Genomic DNA, 14431 nt, shown 5'->3' with positions numbered 1-14431 from the left:
CAATATTATAGACCAACACATTACATATAAGCCAATACAAAAAGCCAAATAAATCTTTTTAACCAAATGGCAGTTAATTTACTGCCTGTCATAAAATGAGTACTATAATCGGTTTCATTGTACTTTGTCCTAAAACAAATTTATCCAAAAATCAGAGGCTAATGATTCATCTTTTTTCTAATAAGTTATACTTGAACTTAAAGATCTTTCTTTTATTACAGCAACGTTAAAAACCAACAAAATCTGCAATGACCCCCTGACTTTGGAATCCAAATAATACATTTGTCTTGGCAAGTTTACTGATTTCTTTGTTGTGAAAGAATGTCTTGGGTGATAATGTGTTCTCCAGATATCTTGTGCCAAACAAGGGCAGATTTTTTTAAATTCTTAAACCCTGTCACGAAAGGATTATTCACTTTTGCAGTCTTTGCAATCACGCGATCAGAAGTCACACTGGCAATCCTAATGGATGTACCATATTCTAGTCAAGGGAATTATTTTCTTAATTTTCATTCAAGTTAGATCCACAGTTACTCTTTTGCATTCTGCTTCTTTCACTTTTTTTTGCTAATGATTCTTAGTGCATACTGTATTAATCTGGAGATCACTTTCTAGTGCAACAAGCATTGAGGTTAAACATGTGGACAACATCTTGCTGAGCTCGATGGAAATCACATGAGAGCTCGCAAGATTAGGGGAAGCTACTCCATCACAACATTGCCTATTGTCTGGTGAACTGTTTTGTATGTTCCCTGCGTTGCACTCTGCTAATGGATTGTTCATGGGTCAAAGCAGATTTCAACTGGATCAATACATACCATAATCCTGAACCATGTCGAGTCTGTATCAGTGTTGACTGGTAAACCCAAGCGTTGAAATAAACCAGTTCTTTCGTCTGAGGAGAAATAGTTAATGGTAATCATTGTATGGATGGACATTAGATAAATACAAAAGACTCAAACTGTCATTGTGGTTAAATTACAAAGATACAGAATTGCTTAAATTGAGTTAACATCAAAACACACAATAAATAAATCTCTTGGAATGACTAAATCTTATTTTGCTTTATCCATAATACATTCCAGCCATATTATAATGCATATATACACTTCATGAGATATGTTAATTCACGTTGCATGAAGCATACATTAAATGTGTCTGTGTTTGAACCTAGCCATATTGTATCAGTGTCTTATTCCACACCCTACAATTTCCAAACTCTCAGCCAATGCAAACATTACACAACATCAAAAATTGCTAAGCACTTTAGCACTTCCAGTATAAACTCACAATGCCATTACAGCTAAAGCCAGTATGATATAGCCCTAAAATGTGTCTTTTATGGACATAGGAGCTTTGTGTAGAGGTTACATATAGGGTTCTTAAGTGAAGTAAAAAGTGTAATAAATGCACATTAAAAAATGAATATTACATGATATGAAAGTAACTAGAAATTTTCTTTTGAGCATCAAAAGAGACATGACTGTTTTTAGCATTCACATATACCTGACCATTTGAAATTTTTGAGAACTGGAACACCTAAATCCAGCACTATTATGTCAATAATTTACAAGATTCAATGCATCACCATTTGTATCATAGCTGAAAATGTCCATGTTTCATATAGGAATAAACACTATTTGCTATACCCAGGGTTGAATAAGAGCCCCAAGTAGGCCACAGGTCACTTGCCTGGCAGAAATCTATATAATAGACAGCAAGAGGCCAAAGCTGGGAACAGATCACTTGCCTGGCAGAAATCTATGTAATAGCCAGCAAGAACAGAGGTCTCACTAGGAATATAAAACAAGTCCAGGACTCCTATTTTGGTAAAAATAGGAGTCCTACAAGCAAAAGTTGCAGTCCCCTGTCATAAGCATATTGGGCACACCTGAAGTGGCTAAATGTCCATATAAGAACCAGTAGTTGTCACAGAGTTTAATTTTCCATATGCTTTACACTACTATCATAGAGCTCATGTTTGTCCATCAGAATGAGACTTAATTTTGTCAATTCAATGAAAGGCCTTATTTCAAACACTGAGCCTGGCATCACACACTTTCTTACACTTGGGTACTGTTCCAACCTAACTATCAGTTCAAGCAGCTTTATCACTCTTCTGAACCTGATTACAATCTTTGTCAATTTGCCATATGACCCCAAACTACTAATCCAAATTTGCAAATGGCATTTTGCCTATGTCTCAACGTGTCTTAATTTCGAGGTCACATGCACTATCTATTTGGCTACACTAAGAAACGAGCAAAATAATGAAAGCTAAAGTAGTTCATCTGAAGTACTCTTACAATGACCACATGTAAATCACTGGGTCTTTCTGCCTCTGAATTCAGTCATTGTAAATATCAGCACATTTTCCCACCATTCAGCAGCAAGTCGAAGACTTTAAACTTGCTGCCCAGCTATTGTGTCATGTTCTTTCCATGTACTCTTATAATGACATGTACATCTGGGGGTCTTTCAACCACTGAGTTCTGTCATTGCAAATATCAGCAGAAGCTAAAATAATCAATTGATGAACACTTTTTCCCACTCAGCAGGTAGCTGAGCCAGGACAAGCAAGCCTTTGAATTTGCCACCTAGCTATTGTGTGCATACAGAGGACTCCTGCATAAGTGATTTCTTCCAAATACATGTGATTAAGCATTTCCGAGACCTCTGAAGAGGCCCAAGCTGGGAACAGATTGCTTGCCTGACAGAATTCTATGTAACAGCCATGTGCAAGAGGACCACGTAGGCCACAGATCACCTGCCTGGCAGAAATCTATGTAATAGCCATATGCAAATGACCTAAGTAGGGCATAAATCACTTGCCTGGCAGAAATCTATGTAATAGCCATATGCAAAAGGCCTAAGTAGGGCATAGATCACTTGCCTTGCAGATATATACAGAGATGGTCAGAGGATTTTATCATAAGAGGAGTATTCCTACCTTGTCCCAAAAAGGGGGGAGTTGAACAAAACTGAGGGGGAGGAGGAAACGGCCATACTTCATTATTTACATAACACTTCAATATCCATCTCTCTGACTACTACGCTAGATTACTATTCCGTAATGATGTATTAGGATTTTAAGTCCACTAATGATATAGTCTACTTTTTCAAACAGAGGTATTTTAATCAAATAATTATCTTTACTTTTTAATTTCATTTTTGATTCTTATTGATTTATCATAACCTTTACATTAGGGCTATATAATTTTGTAGAACATAATCCAGCTGGGCTAAATTCTAACTAGAAAAGGAAACTAAAAGTACACTCTACTTTTAAATTCACTGTATTTTAATTTGGTTTGTTTGTCTGCCTTTTCTACATTTAACTTCATGTACACTGGATTCTTGTTGTTGTTGTAGGGTTTAATGCCATTTTTCAGCACACGATAGGCGGCCAGTATTAATGGTGGAGGAAGAACCCGGGAAATCCCTGGAAAGAACCACCGACCCTCGAGAAGCTAGTGGCAAGCCTTCTCACATACCCACAATGGCCGAATCCGAGACTCGAACCCACGCAGACAGAGGTGAGATGGCAGTGATCCGTAATGGAGAGCGCTTTAGACCATTCGGCCACTCGGGGCCCCCTACATTGGATTCAAATTTAATGCCATTCTTTGGTTCAAAATCACTCACTGACATCTCCTTTAACTCATTAACCCCTGGCGCCAAGTTTATGTGGCATGTGGTAGTAGCCTACTGCCAAGCTCTGTAGTGTCCAGGTCATGTGAGGGTGGTATTATAGAAAGGTAGACAGAAGTAGCTCTACAATGATACCAAATAATCTGGAAGTTCTAATTGCACTATAAAATACAGAGGGAAAAACCCAACGTTTTAGACACGATATTTTTCCACCCAAAATTTGGCTGTGTTTGGAATCCAATTTTGTGTCTGGATTTTAGACTTTTTGGTCTCAGATCTAAGGTAGACTGGTATGAACTGCAAACAAACAGATGAACCTTTGCAAAAAGTAGGATTAAGATAGGCATTTGGAATAAAGAGTGGTCTCAATATGAAAATGATGGATTATTTAAGCACAAAAAAAAAAAGAGAGACAAGAACCCATTCATACAAATTTTACATGAATCATTAGTTCACGCACCCTGGCAGCATCTCTCTCTTTCTCTGTATATGTGTGTGTGTATATATATACATATATATGTAACTGCCATATGCAAGAGGACCAATTAGGCCATATGTAACTGCCATATGCAAGAGGACCAATTGGGCCATATGTAACTGCCATATGCAAGAGGACCAATTGGGCCATATGTAACTGCCATATGCAAGAGCAGTTGACAAAGAAAATGTGGCTTGGGGAAGAAAAGAAAAAACTTAATTATATAATACTTAAATGCTATTACTGCATTGTTATCTCTTTTATTGCTACTAGTTCCCAGTCTAAGTGAATATTCTCTTCCAGTCTGTAACATTATAGAAAATGGAGGTCAAGCACAAAACTGACATCATCCCAGTCTGATGCTTTGTTATTTCCAAATAGCCTTGGACTAGGCCTGAGAATGAAAGGATATCCTGGAGGAGACAGAGGAGGAAAATCAGGCCACAATAGCAAGTAAGCATTACTTAACTAAAAAATAGTTTTATCTCCAAAAGTACATTTAAAAGCAGTATTTTATTACCTATTACTTCACTGCTGACTTTACCAGTCCAGTGAGAATCTGACGGTGCTAAAATATGCTGTCATAGTGAAATTGTCATCTGCCCTAAGTTGGGTGTTCTGCTGAAGACTGGAAGATGGCTTTGCAAATTGCTTTAATGATGTAATTAGGTCCATCATGTAAATGCCATCTCTACTGTATGACAGTGAAAGAAGGAAGAACAAAGAGAAGATGGAGACTGCCAGAAGATGGTTTGCATTACATTATCCAAAAGAAACTTTCTCCTCCCTTCTGATATAGCCAAAGAGAAACATTCAGGCCCTAACGAGGCAAAGGAGACTAACTTGATCATGTCAAGCACAGATGAGACTGTGACTACAGATTACACACTGGTTCAATGGCTACAGAAGGTACTGCTATCTCCTGGCTAGAAAATCTGGTTGTCAAAATGCTGAAACCAAAGCATACTTGCCTTGCCCACTGATAAAGCATGAATTTAACTCCTTGCTGTTGCTATGGAGAAAAGGATGACTGTCTTAAGCATAATGTTTTCCAAGGAAGCTTCACTGAAGAATTCATAATGAGGCTTAGATAATGACCAAAGAACACACAAAAGGTTCTAAAAAGGTATTAAAGACCAAGAAACTAGTTTCTGAAGCTCAAAATATTTGATCAGTTCTAAATGATCGAATTCCAACCCTATAGTGGAGCCCATACAGAATGCTTGGTAATTTAGTATTTAGTAAGGTCAAAAAGTAAACCACTGAACAGAAGCACTGCTATATATGTATAGGAATAAAAGTATTCTTTGCTTCTAAGAACTGATGAATTGTAATAGTTTTACCAGAGGCAGAAGGGCGATTTTGGTCAAAACGTCGGTCCATCCTTCCTCGTCTATTTGGTCTGGTATATGGTGAACTGTGGTGAAAACATAAAAATATCTTCAGAAATAATGGCATTAAACACAATTATAAACTAATTATCTACAGCAAAGCTGATGAATCCTACCCGTGACTAGGTTTACATCATGACCAAAATAATCACTAAAGCTAATAATTCTTTCTGTTTCTTCAACGCATAATAAGCAACTTTTGCTCAATCCTGGGCAAACAACAGCTCACCAATACTTTCTCATCTCACTCAGCCTGCATATACACTAAAGCATCAAACAATGTTGTTGCTGAAATAAGTTTATCGTCTAAATTGATAAACTAATTTACTCACTCATTAGACTAACTGCAAAATCATGAAAACTGATTTCAAAGTTTGTTGCAACTATCAGGCAATGCTTTAGAACAAAAAAAAAGACCCCAAAAAGCCTAATATTAGCAACATGGATTAAACAGCATCTGACAACTTCACTAAGCAGACCCATGTAGTACTGTAAGAACATAACCTACTGTATATACCGGATTATAAGATGACTCAACTACATGTACAAGTTGAGCCACCCACCTTAACTTCAGCGCTGCCCAAAACTAATTTTTCTTTATTATTATTTATAAGTGTAGTGTATTTTACAAATCAAATCTGTCTGTAATGGATGATTTGTCATCACTGATCCACTTTGGAAAAAAAGCTAAACTGGATAGCCGGCAGACCAACTGGATATGTCACAAATAAATTGGAGGCTTACATTTTGTCCATCTTTAAGTAATAAAATTCATAGAAATAAAAAAGGCTCAACATTTTGAATCTGTTTACATGATAAATCCATGAATCTGATCCTAGGTCACATACAGTACCTGTATGAAAATGGTAGTCCAGAATGATTTGATTCATATCTTTTAATATGTTAATTCCAAACATCTCATCAATAACAAGGAATGTAAACTCCAAACCATCATGATTCACAGTAACCTACATGTATAAAAATCACTGACTAATGTCAGCTGGTTCAAAATCAAAGAATTCATTCTCATCAGCTGAGTCACCATGTAAAGTTCTGAATTCCTCCACCATCCTCCTCCATTCCATCTATAGTATTGGTGATACTGCATATCAGAAATGATTTGACCACAACCGCCAAAGGAAACTCCTCCCATGCATTATTCACCCACCCAGATATTACATTTATTCCTGGACATTTCAGATTTCCTTCTTTGTTAATCTGTTGAGTCCATCTATGAATACAACTGTACCACTGCTTCTGCATATTTGCCTTATATGGCTTGTTTTGGCAAACATCTTATCAATGCATTACAGGAATGTGCCACCAGGAATCACAGCTGGGTATGTTCAATAAATATTGCATCTTTTATTTGACAGAGTGTATCCAATGTGCTCAAAGCATGTCCCACACAAGCAGTGTCTTGTGTTTCAACAATGCACCTGACAGGTCTAGTGTTCCTTTATTTACCAATCCAAACCAAACAAGTTGCCAATGCCTTAGAGTTAACATTTATAACCACTCCAGTTGGCATCTTTTCTTTTGATAGTCTTGCGTTTAAACACAAGCAGAAGCTTCAGTATCATGCCATTCAGTAAACAACTTAATATTACAGTTTAATTTTGTTGCTCATTTCCCAGGGCCCTTATTGTCACCTGTTTTTTGTCCAACTTAGGTGTACAGTAGAATTTCATTTTTCATTCATATTTCCGATTTGCACCAGATCCAAATTACTGTTTCCTCTCATTAATAGAACCTTTATAAAAATATCCATACCAACAGGCAATCTCTGGGTCCCTGCCAATGTACCAGTCAATGAGGTCACATAAATCACACATACAAAACATCCAGCTGAGACTTTAAATGATTTAACAATGTTAAACTTGGCAGTAATATAATGGTGTTTCCAGTGATGCCCATTTTCATGTTACTCATGTATAAAACATATACCTAGAAGGGTCAAAGAATTTTTTTTGAAACCTTAAACAAGCCCAAAAAATTGTGTGAGGAGGGCTTACAGTCAAGTTGACTTATAAATGAGTATATATGGTATACGGACCCCGCTACAGCTATCCAAGTGCAAGCTACAACCCCCCCCCCCGTTACTACCAGTCTAATATGATAATCGTAAGCTATATGACCCCTTGATGTAGCCTGTCTAACATGATAACCCTGAGTGAGATATGACTCCATGTTACAACCTACTATTATAACCCCAATTTACTTATAGCTGCAAGCTACAACCTGTCCAATATTATAACAGATTAAGCTACTGCCATGTGCTACAGCTGGTCTATTGTAACCCAGACAAAGCTATGGCCCCATTCTACAGCCAGATTATTATAACTCCAATTAACTTATAGCCACATGCTGCAGTCTGTCTAATATTGTAATGCATATTAAGGTATGGCCCGATGCTACAGCCTGTCTAATATAATCCAGAGTAAGCTTTGGTCCCCTGATATAATCTGTCAGCAAAAAAAACTTGAATAAAATAATCTTCACGGGAAAAGTGTCATTATCAACCTCTGGTTACCAAAATCCCTTCTTCCATGATACTACTTACAATCTGTTCTGGGCACCTGGCTGTTCCTTTCCATCCATTGATGTGTCCCCATCTTCATCCTGGTTCGAACGGGGCCCAGGTCCCTGGAAACCACCACGAAAATTTCCCCTGCCTCTTCCTCTGGCCTTCCCCCTGCCATAGAAACCTGCAAGGTAAATCAAAGATCCAATATGTAATACATATTGACTAAAAATACTGAATCTCCAAATCTTTTCTCATTATTTTTAATGACTCTTAATTGCCGCCTGTGTTATATTTTCAGGGTGGCTTTTCTGTCAGCATTTCTTTCATACTAAAATATGATAGCACATGCTGCAGGTTGTTATAAAAATGAATGTACACAATAAAATAATTTTGCTAATTTTCCATGTTCTGAAAGCATAACACTTTGCACAACTTGATGGAAATGTTAGTGTATCTAAGCTGTGTCATTTCACATCCTGGCAATTGTACTACTGGGCACTGCACTTAAAGCTGCATTAAACCAAAAGAAAAATAATTCATGGAACTGATGGTGATGTAGCTTCTCTCTCTGTTTTTTTTTTTATTTTTACATTTCATGGTACATGTATTCTCAGAAATCACGGTCATGCAAATAAAAAGATGTCAAAATGACACAGATTCATGCAAACTGAAAAGTGGCAAATATTGGTGGATCTCCTAGATTTAATTTAACTATCACATTTAGTTACTCATGGTGATTTTAAATATAAATTATTTGTTAATTACTCTTTTCTTGTTGTGTTTATTAAGAGCCTAAACATAACACTGGAAAATTAGCAAAAAGGTGGTCATACTAGACAACAGATCAACATCACTTTCATTCAAGACCAACTAGACACCATAAGAAAACTTGTATGTCATCTGGGAGGAGTAATGATCAGATTTACAAGTGGTGGCCATTTAAAACACCAGAGGCTGACACAAATCTTTACAATTAACTAGACATTAGGAAAAGTCTTCAGTTGGAAATCAAATAACTTTCTGTTCAGAAGCAGTAACAATAACAAGATTTTCAAGACAGCTGCTTTGTTGGTCATACTGGATATCCGACTCATTTAGGATCAACTATATATGATAATAATCGTTTAGTTTAAACCATGTATTGATATGACCATTAAATCGGGCAGAGTAATGTTAAAAAGATTATTTTGAAAAATGCAAATGTTAGTGTTGGGCTACATTTCTAATTTAGATGTATCAGCAAATATGGCCTTTCTGGTGGATATATGAAAACGGGCATAGAAAATGTTTCACAAGATGAGTAATAAATTAATTCTGTTAAAATTCTAAATTGTGTCAATATACATAGCAATCTCTAAGGAAAGCAGCATGAATTTCCATTCATTAAATTTTTTTTTTAAATTAAAATGTTTCAAAAGCTAAAGCAACAAGGTACTAAATTTTAATCTTGTGGTTTTGATCTATGTGTAAAACTACAATGTCTTCCAGTATAAAAAAATTTAATACTCATTGTCTGAAAAGTATTGTATACACAATGCATCGGTGTTTAACAAATCTTATCATGAAGGGTACATTATAAATCCACTCCGTCTTTAATACTACTCTATGCAGAAAACTGAAATTTCATTCCAAAATCAGGTTTCTTTCAGTAACACTGACCCTGCCATTTGTTTATTTGAATTCCAAGCCAACAAGGTTCTTTTTTACCCCATATGCAAGCGATCCATAAATTTCAATAAATGTAGGTGGTACAGAACTCTAGTTATTGTGCCCTGTTCTTTTTTGTCCCGTAACCTAAATCAATTGGGTTCTTCCTATCCCCAGCACAAGCATTCCACAATTTTTAGTAACCATACATGGAGGAAACTGGAGCTGTTGCACAAAAATCATTGTTTCTTTCAGTCACAGTAACCTTGACTTCGGAACTTTTCTATACATGCCAATCCAAAGGGAACTAAAAGTGCAATTTTTGCTAATATAAGTGGCATAATTAGTGTAATCCACATATTACATGCCATAATTACAGTACACTGTATGAAAAATGTACATTTGTTTTTGCTACTAATCTGGCTCTTCAGCTCATCAAATTTCTTGGCAAAAATGGGCAACATCCATGTGGAATCAGGCAACATCCATGTGGAATCAGGCAACATCCATGTGGAATCAGACAACATCCATGTGGAATCAGACAACATCCATGTGGAATCAGACAACATCCATGTGGAATCAGGCAACATCCATGTGGAATCAGGCAACATCCATGTGGAATCAGACAACATCCATGTGGAATCGGGTAACATCCACGTGGAAATGAACCAGAATACAAACATACCAACACAATTTATCTAATTGACACATCTAACTTTTGCTGAATGATCATTAAGTCCACAAATTTGGCGACAAGCATAACAATGTGCTCAATTCATGTGCTGTATTACATCACTATCATATTCTTTTCAAGTTTGTAAAGCGGTGTTGATTTGCCCAGTTTCTGATCTAACATGTTTTGAAGTTTAAAAAGGTCCATCTGCTCAAACAATTTTCAATCATATAACATCTGTATCTCAAACCGTAACAGCCTGTAAAAGTACAGACCGATCTGCTAGCTAACAATATTATCAATATACTGAATCTGTGAAGTAAATTTCAAATTAAAGAAACCGGTCTGCTTTCTTGGAAATATGTCAGATACAGTTGCTATAAATAGTAAATCAGGAAAGTACATGATCAGCAAATTTACTTGTATGTTCTTCTTATGCAGCAGCCTACCTTTTTGGAAAATTGTCTAATTTGAATTAGTGGGATTAAAGAGATGATAATATATATGACAAACACAACCTTTCTTTATGTACCAGAAAAGTGTAATCCATATAAAATATAATAATGTGGAAAAAAATGTAACGATTACACCAAAAGCATAATGGTTGGCATGTATACTTTTCGCCCTGAAATTAATAGGGTTCTTCCTTACCCAAGTGCAAGCCATCTACAGAGTCTGGTACCTGTATACAGGGTTCTCAATAGATTTCGAAATTGAAGAGTCAGTTGGCCCTTGACCCCCAAATCTCAGGAGTCAAAATGAAAATCTCAAAATCTCGAGAGTCAATTCTTTTGGACAGTCACGAGCCCATAGCTGTGATTCCTCGTTATTAGTGGAAAGAAATGATGTTTAAGATTTATTGTCTCATGCTGAATGATTGAGAAATACATGTACAGTATTGCAAATAATATACAATCTCATTTTTGTAAAAGTGTTTCTCTGTAACTATACGTTACTGTGTGTATTTTTGTATATGAAACAGACAGAGGATTATGTTATACTTTATTATATTTTCAACTTTTCAACATATTCTATTGTCAACTGCTCAAATCATTTTATATGACGGTTATATATTATTCAAATATCACGATGTACATCACATAATTGTCAGTTAACTTTTCCACTCATCTTTAAATTTTGTAACTAATTTCAGAGACTGACTCTTCTTCTCGACAGAGCTTAAACTATCTTTTTATCTCTGGTATCTCAGGGTCAGAAAATTCATCACCACCAGGTCGTTTCTGAGACAGAGACAGAAAAGAAAATATACTTCATTGCCCCAATGTGATTTTACAGTTCAGATGTATGCACTGAGTGTCATGTCCATTCAGTTTTTTTCCTGAATGATCCATTAATTAAAACATTCGAGGTTTCAAACATTTGCCAATTTAAGCAAATTAATCACCAATAAAACACAATCCCATGCCGAAAACTGGCTTAACCAGAAGCCATATATTCCCGTTTTGTCTAACTGATTATAATTTAAAGCACAATCAAACAAATGCTGATACTTTATCAGAAATGAATCCCAACTTTTAAACATCCTGCTAAATGAAGCAACTTGCCAATAAAACAATTAAGTTGGTCCATTTCCATTGACAACCGGCTTCGCAAGCTGCCATAATGATATGCTCCAGTTCTGACCAGTTGATTATAATTTGATATCCAAGTATACCAATGCTGATATCTGATCAAAATGCAGTCCATTCAGGTCATAATTGTTTCCTCTTCGTCTATCATAATTTTCAAGTGTAATCTCTAAAGAATCCAACCTAAGTCATTTGAATCCTTACTTAAATGCACTGTTAGCTCTGCCCAGTTCATGTATATCTCCCTTTGGTGCGATATTATTGGCCTTCAAGGTCGAGCAGATGTCAACCAGTGCCTCATACAGTAAATATGTTATGGACAGTGTAACCTTAGTAGGAAACTAAGCTGGATGTGAATCAAGGGTAATCAAGATTGATGTTCCAGCCAAAATCTATGCGTGTCAAAAAGACACACAAGTCAAAATTTCCATGTGTCAAAAAATGGGTAATTTTTTAAATTACACACGTGAAAACCCGAGGGTACATGTCTTTTGAAAACCCTGTGTATATTGTGTACAGTTCGAGTTATTGTACAGAAATTAAGTTAGTAACAGATGGCCAGATAGTCAAACCATAGCATAACATAGAACATTCTACCTTAAGGTAAACTCTGACTTAAGGAAATTTTTTGCACATTTTGATTAAAATGAAGGCTCATGGAATGGGTCAATTTAAAACTGAGTACATACTTGAAATGAAAAATGAAAAATTTTACATGGGCTTTTCACCTGGATACAACAACTAAATACCTTTATTAAATTTCCCAAAGTTGTTTCTGCTTCTCCATCCTCCTCTCTCAAAGGACCTGCCACCACCTCTCACCCATCGGTCATCATGTTCTGATACTGGAAAAAAAAGGGGGATTTTATTTAGAATTCCAATAATGCAATATCACTGTTGGACATCAGCAAATGAGGAAACATCTGAATCCTTCACCGTTCTTAGAAAGCTGATAAAAAGAGAATGTGTGTTGAAAAAAAAAAGAAATTCCTGATGTGCAAGATAATACATGTACATCAAGCTGGAACATGTTGTGCTTATTACAACAGTGCGTCAATAATTGAGAACATAACAATGTATTTTCACATGGCAAATATGTGTCACTAGATTGCTACTGCTCATTCATTGTGACATAGTAACATAATAAATGAAAGAAAACTCAAGGCAGCTGATATCTATGATAATTGTGATTGTTTTTGTTAGATTCTCAATGACTTCATCTTGCCATTCTTTGATTTTGTGTGCAAATAGAAGGAATCAAGGAAGAGATTACACTTTCTTTTCTATAGTAATTTTATTAGCTTCATTCCATTTCAAAACAATAAATTTTCCAATACACTGGAATAAGAAGTAAATGACCATATTCCATTCACTTTTTTATTTCAGCTTTAAGCAAAACACCATACTGCAGTCTCTTATTTCTAACACAAACTTTAACAAATTTCTCACAGCAGGTTTTTTTAATATCTAAATCCTTTAGTTCTGGACCTTCCTCCTTCACTAACATCAATTTTGTTACAGTTTGTTTTAAATGTCCATGGTCCTTTGTCCTGAAACAATTATGTTAACTTATCAGTTTCCTTGTGTTGCCACATTCCTTTCACAGCTGCAACACCATGTGCATAAAGCTATAACATTCCATTGTTTTGTCATTTTTTTGCCCCTCGGAATGTCCTATTCCATGATACATTTCATGAATCTCTCAGGCTTTTCAACATTTTGTTTTCTTTAACATAACTAGATTTACAGTATTTGCTAACTTCAGTCTGCTAGTCTCACAAGCTTGCATACAGCGGACTCAACTGTTGGAATTTTCAAGAATGAAAAGTATGCATACTTTTATATGCACTTACGTGTCCCTGAGAACCACGCATAAAGTTCTCCATAAGACTTTGAAAGTTGCAGTCTAAGATTCCTTCCTGGAAAAAAGTTGCAGTCACAATCCTTACACTTAGTCTCAATAATGATACTTTATTTTTCCATTCAATCATTCAGAATATATTTAGTATATGTACATATATATATATATATTAAACAGAAGACAAATTAGGGCAGTTGAAAACAGTGACAGTGAGGAGTGTTCATGATGCTATAACAATTTTCATGCCTTTACAGTACATTGCCATTCATTCATTTTGTGTGCAGCTAGAAGGACTAGAGGAAGAAATTACATGTTCATTTCAATATTAATTTATCCAATTACCAGTAGATTAATTTCATTTCAAATCAATACAATTGACCATATTTCACACTGTGTGTGTGTGTGTGGGGGGGGTTGCACTGTTTTCATTTCATTTTTACTACATTCACTTTTTTCTTAAATAAACTTAGCCACATTTCTCCAATGCAGGTAAGTTCTGCACCTGGCATTCCTTTTACTGTCATTGCATATTTCTCTCTGCTGTCACAACACCCTGTGCATAAAGCTAATCGTGTTTTATCCCTTTTCAGCCTGTGGTAATGTCATAATATTCC

At 35.9% G+C, this 14431-nt stretch overlaps 1 protein-coding gene across 1 annotated transcript in view; it reads right to left on the bottom strand.

Annotated features, from left to right (window-relative positions):
* LOC149794603 (nuclear RNA export factor 1-like) overlaps positions 1 to 14431 on the bottom strand; it is a 105001-nt gene that overhangs the window by 67765 nt on the left and 22805 nt on the right. The window contains exons 2-5 of the mRNA XM_089968890.1: positions 12706 to 12801; positions 8084 to 8228; positions 5473 to 5546; positions 819 to 895 (exon numbers count right to left, since the gene is read on the bottom strand). Of these exons, the coding sequence (XP_089825016.1) occupies positions 819 to 895; positions 5473 to 5546; positions 8084 to 8228; positions 12706 to 12801 (392 nt within the window). The remainder of the gene's footprint in view (positions 1 to 818; positions 896 to 5472; positions 5547 to 8083; positions 8229 to 12705; positions 12802 to 14431) is intronic.

The sequence above is a fragment of the Sinohyriopsis cumingii genome, chromosome 8, assembly GCF_028554795.1.
Source record: "Sinohyriopsis cumingii isolate HCF-2022 chromosome 8, ASM2855479v2, whole genome shotgun sequence".
Classification (NCBI taxonomy): Eukaryota; Metazoa; Mollusca; class Bivalvia; order Unionida; family Unionidae; genus Sinohyriopsis; species Sinohyriopsis cumingii.
Note: the sequence above shows the minus strand (reverse complement) of the source record. Positions and strands in the feature narration are given on the sequence as shown.